The sequence below is a fragment of the Leucoraja erinacea genome, unplaced genomic scaffold, assembly GCF_028641065.1.
Source record: "Leucoraja erinacea ecotype New England unplaced genomic scaffold, Leri_hhj_1 Leri_815S, whole genome shotgun sequence".
In the NCBI taxonomy this organism is placed as follows: Eukaryota; Metazoa; Chordata; class Chondrichthyes; order Rajiformes; family Rajidae; genus Leucoraja; species Leucoraja erinaceus.
The window spans coordinates 41,584-58,306 of NW_026576746.1; the positions used below are offsets into that span (position 1 = coordinate 41,584).

General features: G+C 46.7%; 1 protein-coding gene across 1 annotated transcript; it reads left to right on the plus strand.

Annotated features, from left to right (window-relative positions):
• The first annotated feature begins 321 nt into the window (after nt 1-321).
• On the plus strand, nt 322-15,155 carry LOC129694829 (uncharacterized). Its single transcript, XM_055631590.1, has 3 exons — nt 322-1,325; nt 4,993-5,118; nt 7,410-15,155. Exons 2-3 carry the CDS (start codon nt 5,031-5,033, stop codon nt 11,159-11,161), a joined length of 3,840 nt encoding a protein of 1,279 aa, XP_055487565.1. The 5' UTR covers nt 322-1,325; nt 4,993-5,030; the 3' UTR covers nt 11,162-15,155.
• Nucleotides 15,156-16,723: the final 1,568 nt, after the last annotated feature.

Sequence of the window (16,723 nt, forward strand, 5' to 3'; positions counted from 1 at the left end):
TTCTTCTTTGGTTGTGGTAGAATTAAGGAGAACTAGACCAAGTGCAGACCCGTTGGGTTTGTTTCCCCCAACGTGCGTGGGTGGGGGGGGGGGGGGGGGGGGGCGACATAAACATTAACCACTCCCATACACTAATGACCTCCTCCCCCCGCACATGCGCTAACTACCCCCCTTGTCAATATATTAATGATATTAATTTGCTCCTATTACCCCATAATCACCCCCTTTCCTTACTTCTCTTATTTCTATCTTTTTTAAAGCTCAAAAAATGAAGTGGTACAACATAATGTAATAAGATATATGTGATGTATGAATGTAATTTACTGTACTGCTAATACTTTTTTTTTTAAATAAATAAATAAAGACATTACACAAAAAAGCTGGAGAAACTCCTTCTTAACAATTAGTAGACATTGGTAGGCGACAGTTTTTCTTTATTTCAAAGATAAACTTTATTCAAAGAATCCTAAATCTGATCTGTTAACTTGAGTTTAGTTTATCGTCACGTGTACCGTGGTAGAGTGAAACATCGTCCAGTCAGCGGAAAGACTGTATGATTACAATCCAGCAACTCGCAGTGAACAAATACGTGTGAAAGGGAAGAACCTGAAAAATGAATGCTAAATGAAGTCCAGTCGAGTCCATTGAAGCGTATAGCATAGTGAAAGGCTTGGATAGAGTTGATGTGGGGAGGATGTTTCCACTGGTGGGAGATTCTAGGACGTGAGGTTATAACCTCGGAATCATAGCCTGAGAATTTATTTAGTCAGAGGGTGGTGAATCTGTGGAAATATTTGCCATAGAAAATTGTGGACGCCAAGTCCATGTATATTTAAAAAACACAAATCGATAGATTCTTAATTAGTACGAATGTCATGGGAATTGGGTTAGGGGGGGGGAGAGATAGATCAGTCATGATTGAAAGTCGGAAAAGGCGATCAGCCGAATGGCCTAATTCTCCTTTGAGCTTGTTTGTCGATTTTTGTGGCTTGATGCTACGTGAGTACTTCCTCAGTTTCTCCAGTAAGGCTGAAACTAACTTCTGCATTCCAGTCCAGCTTCCGGAGAGGAACCCGCGGCAGCACTTGAACAGGTTCAGAATATCGTTCCCCCACAGATATCACCGCTGGCATTGGAGTCGACTCTGGGATTTGTTCAAGGCGGCGGCACATCAGAGCTCCCGGCGCGGGGCTTGTGTCAGTCCGGTGAGGGTCAGCGTCTGACTTCAGCGCTTACAGTGCAGGAGGGGGCTCCCAGGGAGACAGTTCGGCCCATCGTCAACGCTGCAACCCCCCTACAGCTACAGACGGACGCTTCCTCGACCGGTGAGTGAATCAGATGCGTGTTCCCAGGAAACACAAAAAAGGAAATCTGCGGGATTCTTGTAAATAATATCCCTGGAGAAACTCTGTACGTCATCTGTCCATGTTCTGCTCCCTGTTCCTTTAGCACTTTGTGCTCTGCGCATTTACGGGGCTATCTATGTCATGCGTGTGTGTATCCAGCTCTGTGCATGTTGGAATTTGACTGCTGAATGCAGGGATTGGTCGCCATCACAGCACTGACCATGTTCCTTCCACTCAGTGCGCAGTAACTCCGCGTTGTGACAACATGATCAGAGTTTGGCAATATAACTGGCTGAACATATTTCCACACAACCAGATGAAACGGGGACTGCAGGCGTTTGCTTTTTACAGCTGTGAACAGCAGGGCTGGGCTATCTGAGGATACATGTTGCAACATGTTTCCGTTGGTTTTATGTTGTTTTTCTCATCGAAATACGTTTCCGGATAGAACACAACCCTGCCTTGGTATCTGCTCTTATCGCTTCTGATTGAAGCTTTCTGTTTCAGAACACGTTGCTGGGTGTGCCGGCATTGAGGTACTTGAGCCCATTGAGGTATCTGGGAGCCCAGAGCTGCGGTGGTGTCGAGTTACAAGAGATTGAATCTTGCAGACATTGGTGGACGAGTGTTTTACCTTTATTTACATCATTTTACACTCTTCCGAATTGTACACCATACGTGTAAACAAACGTGGTGCTAAATTATACCCGGTCTCCCCGGAACATCCGGCGTTCCAAAGAAAACAATCCTACTCCGTTCCACCTCTCCCTGTACCTAATAACTCCAGCTCTACGCATCATTCTGGAAACCTACTTTGTATCCTCTAAAGCCTTCACATCGGGAATTGAAGAATGCAGGTGAACATAGGGATATGGGAATAGAATAGAATAGAATAGAATAGTTTATTGTCATTGTAACATGGGCCATGTACAACGAAATTTAAAATGTCAGCCAGTCAGTGCAGCATTCAAACATTTCTAAAGCTAACGAAACATCCACGGTAAAATAATAAAGATAAGCAAATAAATAAATATCACAGACAAAGCACGCATACACACCCAACCCTCCATCCTTCTGTCGATTTCACCGTTACCACAGTCCCTTAGTCTGTATCGCCCCTGCGTTCCTTGGCGGCTACATTTAGTGCTTTTATAGCAGTGGGGTAAAAACTGTTTTTAGTCTATTTGTCCTTGTCCTTGTGGATCTGTACCGTCTGCCTGACGGCAACAGTTCAAACAGGGAGTATCCGGGGTGGGAGATGTCCTTTATTATATTCTGGGTTTTTTTGGTGCAGCGGGAACTGTGTAGGTCCTCCAAGGTAAGGAGAGGGCAGCCGACAATCCTCTGGGCGTTGTCAATGGCCCTCTGGAGCGCTTTCCTCTGAGCCGCTGTGCAGCTGGTGTACCACACGCATACACAGTATGTTAGTATGCTCTCAATGGAGCACCGATAAAAGGACAGCAGCAGCCTCTGAGTGATGTTGTTCTTCCTGAGCACCCTCAGGAAGTGCAGTCTCTGCTGGACCTTTTTCAGCAGCGCAGTGGTGTTCACGCTCCACGTCAGGTCCTCCTCAATGTGGATTCCCAGGAAGCGGAAATCCGCCACCCTCTCTACACAGTCCCCTCTGATGGTCAGTGGTACCATGTCCGTTTTGTTTTTCCTGAAGTCTATTATTACCTCCTTCGTCTTTGAGGTGTTGAGGAGCAGGTTATTTTCTTCGCACCACACTGTCAGCTGCTCCACCTCATCCCGGTAGGCGTACTCGTCCCCCCCGGAGATGAGTCCCACCACTGTAGTGTCATCCGCAAATTTGACAATGGTGTTGCTGTGGTGGGCGGGGGTGCAGTCATGTGTGTAGATGGTGTATAGCAGGGGGCTCAGTACGCAGCCCTGTGGAGAGCCGGTACTGAGGCTGAGGGCCGTGGATGTGTGATGGCCCACTCTGACTCTCTGGCTTCGACCCGACAGGAAGCTATTTATCCACGTACAGGTGGAGTGTGGAAGTCCCAAGTCCCCCAGTTTGTCCACCAGTTTGTGGGGAAGGATAGTATTAAAAGCAGAGCTGTAGTCCACAAAGAGCATCCGCACGTAGCTCCCCCGCTGCTCCAGGTGAGACAGTGCAGCATGGAGAGCTGTGGCTACAGCGTCCTCTGTGGATCTATTCGCTCTGTACGCAAACTGGTGGGGGTCAAAGCTTCGGGGCAGAAGTGATGTGATATGACCCCGGACCAGTTTTTCAAAACACTTCATCACCACTGGTGTGAGTGCGACTGGCCGGTAGTCGTTGAGGCTGGAGATGTTGGTTTTTTTGGGCAAGGGGACTATGGTGGAGGACTTCAGACAGGGTGGGACAGTGGACTGGGCCAGAGACTGGTTAAAAATCCTTGTAAGGACTCCAGCCAGCTGGTCTGCGCAGTCCTTCAACACGCGTCCAGATACGCCGTCCGGACCAGTGGCCTTCCTTGGATTGATGGCCCGCAGAGTGCGCCTCACCTCATGCTCCTCTATCTTGAGGGGTAGGCTGCTGTGGACCATGTGCTGTGATGTGGCTGTCTCGGGTGGCTCCACTTCAAAGCGAGCAAAGAAGTGGTTCAGCTCCTCTGCCAGCGAGGCGTCACCTTCAACAGCTCCAAGGTTGGTCTTATAGTTGGTGAGATACTGGATCCCCTGCCACACCTGCCTGCTGTTATTACTGTCCAGGTGGTCCTCTATCTATTTTGTTGACATCCTTCATATAATTAGGCGACAAAAAAGGCGACAGAATAACTGTGCACTGTTCCCTGAAAGTGGAATATTGTGTAGATAGGGTGGTAAAGAAAGCTTTTGGTGTGCTGGCCTTTATAAATCAGAGCATTGAGTATAGAAGTTGGGATGTAATGTTTAAATTGTACAAGGCATTGGTGAGGCCAATTTTGGAGTATGGTGTACAATTTTTGTCGCCTAATTATATGAAGGATGTCAACAAAATAGAGAGAGTACAGAGGAGATTTACTAGAATGTTGCCTGGGTTTCAGCAACTAAGTTACAGAGAAAGGTTGAACAAGTTAGGGCTTTATTCTTTGGAGCGCAGAAGGTTAAGGGGGGACTTGATAGAGGTCTTTAAAATGATGAGAGGGATAGACAGAGTTGACGTGGATAAGCTTTTCCCACTGAGAGTAGGGAAGATTCAAACAAGGGGACATTTGAGAATTAAGGGACAGAAGTTTAGGGGTAACATGAGGGATAACTTCTTTACTCAGGGAGTGGTGGCTGTGTGGAATGAGCATCCAGTGAAGGTGGTGGAGGCAGGTTCGTTTTTATCATTTAAAAAAAAATTGGATAGTTATATGGACGGGAAAGGTATGGAGGGTTATGGTCTGAGCGCAGGTATATGGGACTAGGGGAGATTATGTGTTCGGCACGGACTAGAAGGGTCGAGATGGCCTGTTTCCGTGCTGTAATTGTTATATGTTATATGGTTATATCATTCCCGCAATGGGACCACCGGAACCGCACATAATATTCCGAATACGGTATCACCAAAGATTTGGAGACAGAGGGGATTTATTTAACAAAAAGGGGTGTCGGTTCTCAATTACCGGAGTTTCACTGATTCTGGGCTCTCTCTGATATTGCATCATATATTTCATTCCACTCTCTGTTTCAGGTCACTGGCGTTCCTGTGTCTCCAATCCTAGTGCAGTGATGAGTGGAACCTTGCAACTGGCCACTCTGGGCCGGCCTTTCCAGCTGGGAATGCTGTACGACTGCCGCTCAGACACTCTGATCCCAGGTACTGGAATGTCGCCAGACGAATCAGTGATGTTTAATGTGGTGTCATACGTTTAGGTTACCTATTTGACTATAGTAACTACAACTGTTAGATTCAGTACATTCTTGCGGTAGTATAAAGAAGATTGTTGAATTAAGTCCCTGATCTGCAGTAAGGAACATTTCAACATTATTACAAGTTGCTGCATTGCAAGGCTGGAACGTAATCCTATATTTAAGAGGGAGTTAGATGTGGCCCTTGCGGCTAAAGGGATCAGGGGGTATGGAGAGAAGGCAGATACGGGATACTGAGTTGGATGATCAGCCATGATCATATTGAATGGCGGTGCATGCTCGAAGGGCTGAATGGACTACTCCTGCACCTATGTTCTAAGTGTCTATATTTCTATGTTATTATGTTTCACAGTGAATGATAGGCCTTTGGGAGTGTTATAGTACGCAGGACTCAAGGAGTACAGGTACATGGATACCTGAAAGGCTTTTGGTACATTGGCTTGCATCAGTCAGTGTAAGGATTATAGATGTTGGGGCATCGTGTTACAGTTATACAAGATATTGACGAGGCCACATTTGGAATACTGTGTTCAATGTTGGTTACTGTGCCACAGGAATTGTACCATGAAGTTGGAAAATGGGCAGCGAAGATTGACACAGACGTTGCCACGACACGAGGGCCTGAGCTGTAGGGAGGCATTGGGCTGGTTAGCACTATAGTCCCAGTGGGATTCATTCAGGGTCAAACTGTTCCCATGACGGGGAATGTAGATACAGCAATTCCAAAATACGCTGGATATCAAGGAATAGCGAAGGTTGAAAATAGGAAAGCATGTAATAGTATTTGACACCTTCGACAGGAGTGACGGGGAATTTCCCTCCAGAGCGTCCAAAAGGTAGTGAGAGGTGAACTTGAAAACGTAATTTGGAAAGCAAAGTGGGGAAGGCGATATGAAGTATTACTGGGAGACAAGGTTAATGACAATCCCAAATAATGTTCGGTTGAAGAAGAGCGGGTGGAGCGGGGGGGGGGGGGGGGGGTGGGGGGAGGGGGGGGGGGGGGGGGGGGGGGGGGGGGGGGGGGGGGGGGGGGGGGGTTGGTGGTAACTAGGCAAACACCATTGGGTGAGAACATATAGGAGATGTCTGAAATTCGCCAATGAGAAGTATATTGCTGGGAAAATCAGTTCTGATAGTGAAAAAAGAGCCATTTTATTGTGAGAAGAATGACATGGTGTGCATTAAAGTAGGTTGCTCTACTGACCACTTGTTGTATCGGTGATGACACTGGGAGATCAGGGAGGAGGCAGCGGCGTCCCAGACGGAGATCACACACGAGGTGTCAGTCGCAGTGAATCAGGCAGCATCTTACAAGAGAGAATCTGGAATTTGCTCCAGATCAGAGAATGCTCGTCACATCTGGGATAGAGGGGAAACAATTTAGTCGCAGAGGAAGTTTGAGCAGGATGGAAACGGTGATGAAGTCGAGTTTTAGTTAAAAATATAAGAAGATATTAAATTGGCTTCTGGGCTAGCTTATAGCTTATATTTAGTGTCAAATTAGGCTTGCCTCAGGTTGCGGTGTGTGTGAGATAATAAATACTATAACATTGTCTCCCAAGTGAAGGAGCTAGAGAGATATCTTTGAAAGTAAGATGCCATAAACCAAATGACCAATGTTTATGGGGGGAGGAGGTGATAGAGGAAGAGAGACATAGGTGGTCACATCTTTGAAGCAAGAGGCAATAAACCTATGTTTATGAAGGACCAAGTGACAAAGAAAAACCAGGGAAGTGGAAATAAAATGATAAAGCAAATGGTCAATGTTTTTAGTATATCTTGTACCATGTAAACAAAAGGCCTTTGATGTGATGCAATCTGTGGAAACCTTTTCCTGTACCTCTGACATGATTAATGTCTGTGGAAGGTGTTAAGGGGACAAAAAAACCCTATTTAAGGCAATGTAATTCTGTTGTTCAGAGAAGGTGGCTGAGCACAGTCAAGTGTCTGTGTTGGCACTTGACTGGAATTCTCGCTCCCTTCCATCGGCCGATGTTAAGTAAAGTTTTGAACTGGTCTACCAAACAGTTTGTGTGGTGTCTGTTTATTAAGAAGCGAACCTGGTTTAGTAGTTAAAATAAGTAGCTTTTTCAACGGCAAGGAGAATAACTCAGATAAGATGGCGGCAAAACGTTAATGTGAGGGTTAATGCAGAGGATTTATCCAATGAGAAAAAAAGTGAATACGCATTACACAATTTCCCTCGTTTTTAGCTTTGATTGTTGTTTCATTCTGTAGGCGTCACATTGTGGGACTTGCAGACGTTGCAGAACAACCTTGATCGCCGTGACCAGCCCAGCACTGAGTTTCGCATCATTGCATCAGACTCCATGGAGAAGAAAGCCGCTGGTCTCAATGTGTCAGGATCACTGAAGGCGAGTTTCCTGGGTGGGTTAGTGGAGGTGAAAGGGTCGGCAAAATATCTCAGCAACACCAAGGAATCAAAGCAACAAGCACGAGTTACCCTTCAGTACAAAGCAACAACCAGGTTTGACCAACTGACGATGAGTCACTTAGGGAGACAGAATATTACCTACCCGAGTGTGTTTGATGAGGGCTCAGCCACCCATGTCATTACAGCAGTGCTGTATGGGGCCCAGGCCTTCTTTGTGTTTGACCAAATGGCTTCATCAACAGAGAAGATGCAGGATATTCAGGGTAACATGGAGGCAACGATTAAACTTCTTCCTCAGATTGCGATTGAGGGCGAGGCCTCCCTAGAAATGACAGAAGAACAAAAGTCACTTGCCGAGAAATTTAGCTGCACGTTTTATGGCGATTTCTCACTAAGCAACAATCCCACCACCTTCAAAGAAGCCATCAATATCTACGCAAAACTTCCAAACCTCCTGGGTCCAGGTGGAGAACATTCAGTGCCCATTAGAGTCTGGCTCTATCCCCTCAATAAACTCGACTCAAAAGCTGCCCAGCTGGTGAGAGGGATCAGCGTGGGACTGGTCAATCGCTGCCAGTGTGTCCTAGAACAGCTCAGTGAGGCCGTCAGGAGGTGCAATGACCTGATGAAAGACAGTGTCGCAGATCAGTTTCCTGAGATCAGGCAAATGTTACAGCAAGTCCGAGAGATGTGTCTGGAGTACACACAGGTTTTCCAGGAAAACGTAGCGGCTGTTTTGCCGTCCATTCGGGGCGGCAGGGAGGAGGAAGGGTTACTAGCAAATATACTAAATAACACGGAAAAGTCACCATTCAAACACCGGTCACTGACCACGTGGCTGGATGACGAGGAACGAGAGATGAAGGTAGTGAGACGCTACCTCAGCTTATTTAAAGATGTACCTATTGTGAAATCAAAGGGCGAGTTGGATGACAAATTGATGGAACTAGCAACAGATTATGTTGTCTGCTTCACGTTTACAACATTACATCGGGAGGACTTCTACCTGTCAGAGGCAAACACCTACCTCCGATCTATCACAGCTACAAAAATGCAGCTACCACCTTCTGCTGACGGAGCCTGTGCAACAGGACACAGCGAGCACTGGTTTAACTCACGGTCTGTCTCCCAGAAAATGAAGGAGCAATCCCAATCATTCCTAGATTTTGCCACAGCCAATAAAGCAGATGAAAAAGTAAAATTCCTTGTTAGTTCTGTGCAGAATGACAGCATCGTGGGAGCATCCATTTACCTGTATGAGGGAGAGTTTCTGGAGAACGAGAGCTTTGTTCCTCCGTCACAGCCCGAGATACCTACACTTAGTGGAACAACACATGACAGTGTTACTCTGCAGTTACAGCCACCAACATTTGGTACCGGTGAGATTGTGGGCTACAAGGTAGAGTACCGAGGTAGCCAGCAGGAGGAATGGACAATTCTGGATACACCTGATCAATGCCACTCCTTCACAATACCTGGGTTAGAGCCACACCAGGAGTATCACTTCCGATACAGAGCAGTGACCAAGGTAGGGGTCAGCAAGGCTAGTGAGAGCTACAGGGGCATCACCCGGCCAGCAAGTCCACCTGGTAAACCAGTCTTCCAGGATTGTTCATCCAGCCCAATACGGCACTGGAATGAACCAAATCAGATTGGAGCTGATGTTGAAATATTTTGGTACAGAATTGAATATAGAGAAGAACCATCAATTAAAACAAACATGGGGGGTAAGTTATGGGAAGAGGTTAAGTCATCCGACACACAATGCCACTATCGCATAGTGGGATTGAAACCCGAGACCATCTACAGAGTCCGAGTGTCTGCTGACTGTGGAGAAGCGGGATCTAGTGCCGAAAGTGAGGAGGCTTTAATAGAAATAGAAATTGCCCCAAACAGAATAGCCGTGGATCTTCTAGGAGAAACGCAATTAATATCCAGAGGAAACCCTTCCGTTTACAAGCTAAACCTGCAGAAGGAGGTGGTTAATGATTCCAGACAGTTTGTTAAATTCTCCTTCGGAAAACACACAACAGCACACAAAATGAAAACCTTTATGGTTCTGGGAGCAACTGGGTCAGGAAAGACGACCCTCATCAATGGGATGATCAACTACATCTTGGGCGTGGAATGGGGAGACAACTTCAGATACAAGTTAATACAGGAAGACACAGGTAAATCCCAGGCTGAGAGTCAGACATCCTCCATCACTGCCTACCAGCTCCACCATCAGGAAGGATTTAACATCGATTACTCTCTGACCATCATTGACACGCCAGGATTCGGGGACACCAGGGGCATCTTCCGGGATAAACAGATCACTGATGATATCCGCGAGTTCTTCACTTCCACACAGGGCGTTGATCAGGTCAACGCTGTCTGTTTTGTTGTTCAGGCCGCCCTGGCTCGCCTGACTCCGACACAGAAATATGTCTTTGATTCGATTCTTTCTATCTTTGGCAAGGATATTGCAGAGAACATTAGGATCTTTGTGACATTCGCAGATGGAGAGCGCCCCCCCATTCTGGATGCCTTGAATGTAGCTGAGGTACCGTGTCCCAAAGACGAGTCAGGTATGCCAATGTACTTCAAGTTTAACAATTCAGCCATTTTTGCACAGCGTCCAATATCTGAAAACACGGGCAATTTGGGGACATCCGGTGACAGCAGGAAAGAGGAAGATGATAATAATAACTTTGCTGCAATGAATTGGAATATGGGAGCAAACAATATGAAGAAATTCTTCACAGCTCTGAACACGATGGAAGCAAAAAGCTTGCGTTTGACCAGGGAGGTTCTGAAGGAACGTAAGCAGTTGGAGGCTATTGTGGAGGGATTGCAGATTCAGGTCAAAGCAGGACTGACCAAACTGGACGAACTCAGGAAGACGCAACAGGTTTTGGATCAAAACCAGGTCAATCTGGATGCAAATAAAGATTTTGAGTATGAAGTTAATGTTGTTGTTAAAGAAAGGAAATGGATTCCTTACCTTTCCAACAACTGTGAGCAATGTGACTTCACCTGCGACGCTCCTTGTTTAGTTGCTGTCCAGTCACTTGGGAATTGGTGCACATCGATGGACTCATCGGGAAACTGCACAGTCTGTCCACTGAAATGTGGCTGGGCCGATCACAAAACACAATTTAGCAGGGTTATCTGCAAAACAAAAAAGGAAACAAAGACATACAATGAGCTGAAAGAAAGGTATGAGAAGGCCCATGGTGTGAAGATGAACCAACAGAAAGTCAAGCAGTCACTTGTGCGGGAGTTTGATGAGGTTGGAGGCAAAGTGCTGGAGCTGATTCAACAATTACCCAGGAGCCATAAACGACTTAATGAAATAGCTCTGAGACCAAACCCATTATCCACCCCAGCCTACATTGACCTCATGATTCTGGATGAGAAAAATGGTGCGAATCCTGGCTATATGGGTCGAATTGAGGCATTGACGACTGTAAAGAATATGGCTGAGTTACAGGAAAAAGTAGCGAAAAATGAGAAGTTGTTACCAGAGCAGCCGAAGGAAGATTCAGTACGAATGACAAGTGCTGCAACTAAACAAATCTTTTCTAATGTGTTGAACTGGTTCACTCTATAAGTAGCTGACAAACATTTCAGCCGTTCGTTAGTTGGGAAACAGCCGTTTCACTTATCCAACGGATCAACCCCGTTCTCAGACCCACTCTTTCTCCTCCCCCACCTGCCCACATCCTTACACAGCACAGCTTCCTTCCTCAATAGCACCCCAACCTCACCCAGCTGGGTGCCACTCCCCTCGCTCTGCGTCAATCACCACTTGAGGGTCACATGCCCTTGCTTGTCATCCCAGTCCCACGCCGTTGCTTCTGGACCGCACCAAATATCTATTCACATCTACCACCCCCCCCCCCCCCCCCCCCCCCCCCCCCCCCCCCCCCCCACCACTCGGCAGACTCAGCTGGATCAGAGAGCATGTATCCTCAGTACACACGATGCCACGACCTCCACCCCTTACCCCCTCCTTAATCACCCACTCTCTCCGTGCGGTCTGACGGCACATATCCCCCTCCAGGGACATAGGAGGAGAAACATTCTCCCAGCTCTATCCCCCTCATTAGTCATAGTCGGAGTCTATCCCATGAGCTGTTGGGAGGTAAAGTATTCCCACACATGATCCGCTGGGAATCTGACCAGCCCCGTCCAGCCTCAAGCCAAGAGATAAAGTGCGGTCAGACCTCGCCTGGAGTCGCCATTGTGACGGTAAACACTCAGAGGAACTTCTCCAACTCACTGACACATATTCCCGGGCAGGTTGAGATTTGGGGCTCACCAACAGCATGAGAAGGACCATTAATATGGAGCAAGACATCAGCGAGCTCCCTCCTTCACTCTCCGTGTGCTCACCACTCAGGGGTCAGCATCTTCCATGTCCTCGGCACCATCACCAGATGGACGATCGACCTTCACCATGGAGAACCAGCCTCAGGGAAAAGCCAACCATATGCCCCCATCAGCACTGAAACCATCTGCAAGTGGGACCCTAAGGCACCAGACATCAATATAGAGTGGGTGGCATCTACTCAATATCGCCGTCATTTGAATGTGATTCAGTACAGATTACATTGTGGTGTTTATAGGGGGCCAGGCCAACTGGTTAAAGGAAAACATTAGTTGGACCAGTGGACTACCCTTCCACAGACACAATGGACTGAATGGCCTTCTCCCGCGTGGTGGCTATCCCGGACTGCACCAGACCTGTTCTTGAGCTTTTAGTCCTACTTCACCTTGACGTGAGCTTCCGGTTCCATGGATATTCCATTACAGATGTCTTGTTCTACCTCCGGGACAAGGGATACAAGCATCGATGAAACAGAGGTGTAGGAAGGAATTGCAGATGTTGCTTTAAACCGAAGAAAGACACAAAATGCTGGAGTAGCTCAGTGGGACAGGCGGCATCTCTGGAGTGGGGAATGGGTAATGTTGCTGGTCCAGACCCTTCTTCAGACTAGTCAGGGGAAAGGGAAACGAGATATATAGACAGTGATATGGAGATATATAGAACAGTAAATTAAAGATATTTTAAAAAGTAATGACGATAAATGGAACAGGAGAGAACGAGAACCTTGTGCGACATGTGTCGGGGAAGGGTGGAGAGAGAGAGGGAATGCAGGGGTTACTTGAAGTTCGAGAAATCAAAATTGATACCACTGATTTGGAAGCTGCCCAAGTCAAATATGAGATGCTGTTCCTCCAATTTGCGATTGGCTTCACTCTGACAACGGAGGTGGCTGAGGATGGAAAGGTCAGTGTGGGAAGTGAAGAGGAATCCCTTCAGAGGATAATTATCCATTTCAGATTCCATCCACATCCCATGGTTACAGAAAGAGATTGGTCCCCAATGGGTCCTATCCATTTGTTGGCTACATCCTAAATGCTTTGGTGTAATCCTTAATCATGTCAGCAGTGATATTCTGTGCCCCCATTTGGTTTGTAAGCATTTTTTACGTATTGTCCAATACTCATTTTTTATTCCATATTCTCCCTTTTCTTCATTCCTTGTCAACATTTGTCTTCCAAAAGCAATAGGATAAATGTCGAACATCAATAGCTCCCTTCTTCAAAGTAATGTAGTAGGGGTGAGAAATATGGAGAGAAAGTGGGGGGAGACACTCAATAGACTTTGTCCCGCCCCATTCCTTCATCAACCTTTTTCCCTCCTATTATGAAACATCGTCTATCCACGTCCCACTGAGATGCTGCTTGACCTGCGGAGTTACTCCAGCAGTTATTGTTCGACTCATTATCCTTTCAAAAGTAACGTGTAAATGTTCAATGATCTTATTATATTCCGTTGATGCTACTGCATATTCAAGCATGTATCGCTGGTAGACATTGCATTGTAATGAATATATGGCTTAATCCAAATAAGCTATTTTTTAAATTAACAATTATAGATGCGCTGGGTTTGATTAATGTGTACAAACTCTGATGATTCGTTGGGAAGTTAGGTTCGTGCTCTGGGACAAATGAGTAGGCTCATCAGAAGCTACAAATCAACACACCCTATTGAGTATTGATCAGGATATCTGACAACTGGGAGATAGAACAAAGTAAATGTATCCATCAGGGAATACAACTAAGGGAAAGGTGACGAGAAGACAGAGACAGAAAGAGTGACAACAGAAGGAGGAAAAGTTGATGGTGAAATAAAGAAGGGCAAGCGACTCAACAGAGGAGGGTGTTAAACAGGAATAGAGGGAAAGGAGTCAGACAGAGAGAGACGTCGGAACCACATGCGTCAGGGAATGGGAGAAACATTAGGGAAAGAGGGAAGTGTTGGTGAGGAGGAAAGACGATGGAGAGAGACAACGAGAGGGTGAGAGGTGACAGAATGGAGGCAGAACCAACGGGGAGATAGGAATGCGATGGTGATGAAAAGAAGTGAGCAGAGTAAAGGACAGCGAGAGGCAATGGAGAGGAGCAGAGAAAGTGGTAGAGAGATCACGGAGGGGGTGGGGGTGGGTAGCGGTGATCGAGAGAGTCAGGGATGTGGTGACGCTAACAGAGGAGGAGATAGGCAACATGAAGTGGGGCAATGGGAGAGGCAACAGGGAGTGAGGAAATGGGATATGTGACAGAGAGTGGGGCAATGGGATTGGTGACAGTGGGGCAATGGGAGAGGTGACACAGTGGGGCAATGGGAGAGGTGACACAGTGGGGCAATGGGAGAGGTGACACAGTGGGGCAATGGGAGAGGTGACACAGTGGGGCAATGGGAGAGGTGACACAGTGGGGCAATGGGAGAGGTGACACAGTGGGGCAATGGGAGAGGTGACACAGTGGGGCAACGGGAGAGGTGACACAGTGGGGCAATGGGAGAGGTGACACAGTGGGGCAATGGGAGAGGTGACACAGTGGGGCAATGGGAGAGGTGACACAGTGGGGCAATGGGAGAGGTGACACAGTGGGGCAATGGGAGAGGTGACACAGTGGGGCAATGGGAGAGGTGACACAGTGGGGCAATGGGAGAGGTGACAGTGGGGCAATGGGAGAGGTGACACAGTGGGGCAATGGGAAAGGTGACACAGTGGGGCAATGGGAGAGGTGACACAGTGGGGCAATGGGAGAGGTGACAGTGGGGGCAATGGGAGAGGTGACAGTGGGGCAATGGGAGAGGTGACAGTGGGGCAATGGGAGAGGTGACACAGTGGGGCAATGGGAGAGGTGACACAGTGGGGCAATGGGAGAGGTGACACAGTGGGGCAATGGGAGAGGTGACACAGTGGGGCAATGGGAGAGGTGACACAGTGGGGCAATGGGAGAGGTGACACAGTGGGGCAATGGGAGAGGTGACACAGTGGGGCAATGGGAGAGGTGACACAGTGGGGCAATGGGAGAGGTGACACAGTGGGGCAATGGGAGAGGTGACACAGTGGGGCAATGGGAGAGGTGCCCGATGGAGTCAAAAGAGGGAAATAGAAGATGTAGTACAGACCCGAACTACACATTTCTTCCAGAACCAAGTAATCTCTTCCCCTGATTTACTTTGTAGTTGTGCAGTAATCAAATAATAAATGATTCATAAAATGAAATAAAATGCTTGACGCTCTCAATACCAGTGTCTTGTTGTTGATTCCTCTCCACTAGCAAAATAAACCATGTGATTTCTCTGAAATACTACATTACATGAAAATTATGGTGAAAGTAGCTGTAAATTAAGCAGCCAGTTATCACAATCTCCAGAAGAAACAGTTGTGAAAGAGGCAGGTGAAAGCAGGGGTAATATGATTCAAAGGGCATAGGTTCAGTGGGGGGTCATGATGGTATGACAGATAAAGAACCAGGTAGAGAGATGCAGAGGGTCGTTGGAGAATACTCGTCCCTCAGGTACCCGGTTCTTACTCATGTTTGTATTAGGGCGAGGATAACAGAGAATGTGTGCACACTGTCCATGGAACATGCGACCATTCATGTGACATTACGTTTTGCGCCCCTAAAATTTGCGCCCCTAAAAATTTAGCGCCCGGGGCAACCGCCCCACTACCCCCCACCCACGCTACGCCACTGGTTGGCAAACAACCTTTTTGGTGCATTACCGCCACCAACTGGCATGGAGTGTGGATCAAACAACACCATTACATATACTAATAAGCTATATCCTTCTGAACAAATTGGTTACCCTAAGAAAAAGCAACAGGATTTGATAGCACTTATTTGAACTCCCTTGCAAAATATCTACCAAATCAAATTGTACTCTTTCTTTTCTAAACTGCTCACTCACTCCGTTCTCTCTCCTCATCATATCTCTCCTCATCATATCTCTCCCAATGTACAATGACATGCTCTATTGCCTCTTCTTGCCCACAGTATTCACATCTGCCTGTATTATGCTTGCCTATTATAAAAAGTGTACTGTTCAGACCAGTGTGTCCAAATCTAATTCTTGAAATGACTGTCCCCTCTTTTCTGTTTTTTCCTGCACATCTCATTTCTCCCACTTTCCTCTGGACTCTGTAGAACCACTGTCCTTTCCGCTCTTCCTCCCATTGCTTTTGCCATCTTTCCTTCAGTCTTTGCTTAATAATGTCTTTGATTTCAGTTTTACCTATGTTAATACTTAAATCAATCTTACTTCTTTTTGTTACCTCTTTTGCTACCTTATCTGCCATTTCATTTCCTCTAATGCCAATGTGTGCTGGTACCCATAAAAATATGACTAAGCCCCATCATTTGAATTCTGAATAGTGTTTGTTGTATTTCAATCAAAATGTCTGATCTACTGTCTGAATGGCTGTGCTGTAAACTCTTTATTGCTAAACTTGAATCTGAACAAATAACTGTCCTTAAAGGCCTAGTATCCTCGACCCACTGTACCGCTAACAATATTGCAATCATTTCACCTGTGTATACTGAGACCTCATTATTGATCCTCTTCCCTACTTTGATGTGAAATTCTGGTACAATAAATGCTACTCCTACTTTATCTACTGAATCTTTTGATGCATCTGTATAAATTTGGACAAAACTGTAGTATCTGTCAATGTATTCCTGTATGATGACTGAAAAGAGTAATGCAGTAGCGACAGAGGGTGGCATGATCGATGGAACGGACGTTGCTTTCTGCAGCAGAGACAGGGCGCAACTGCACGATGTGGAAAAAAAGGAATGACAGATGATGGGC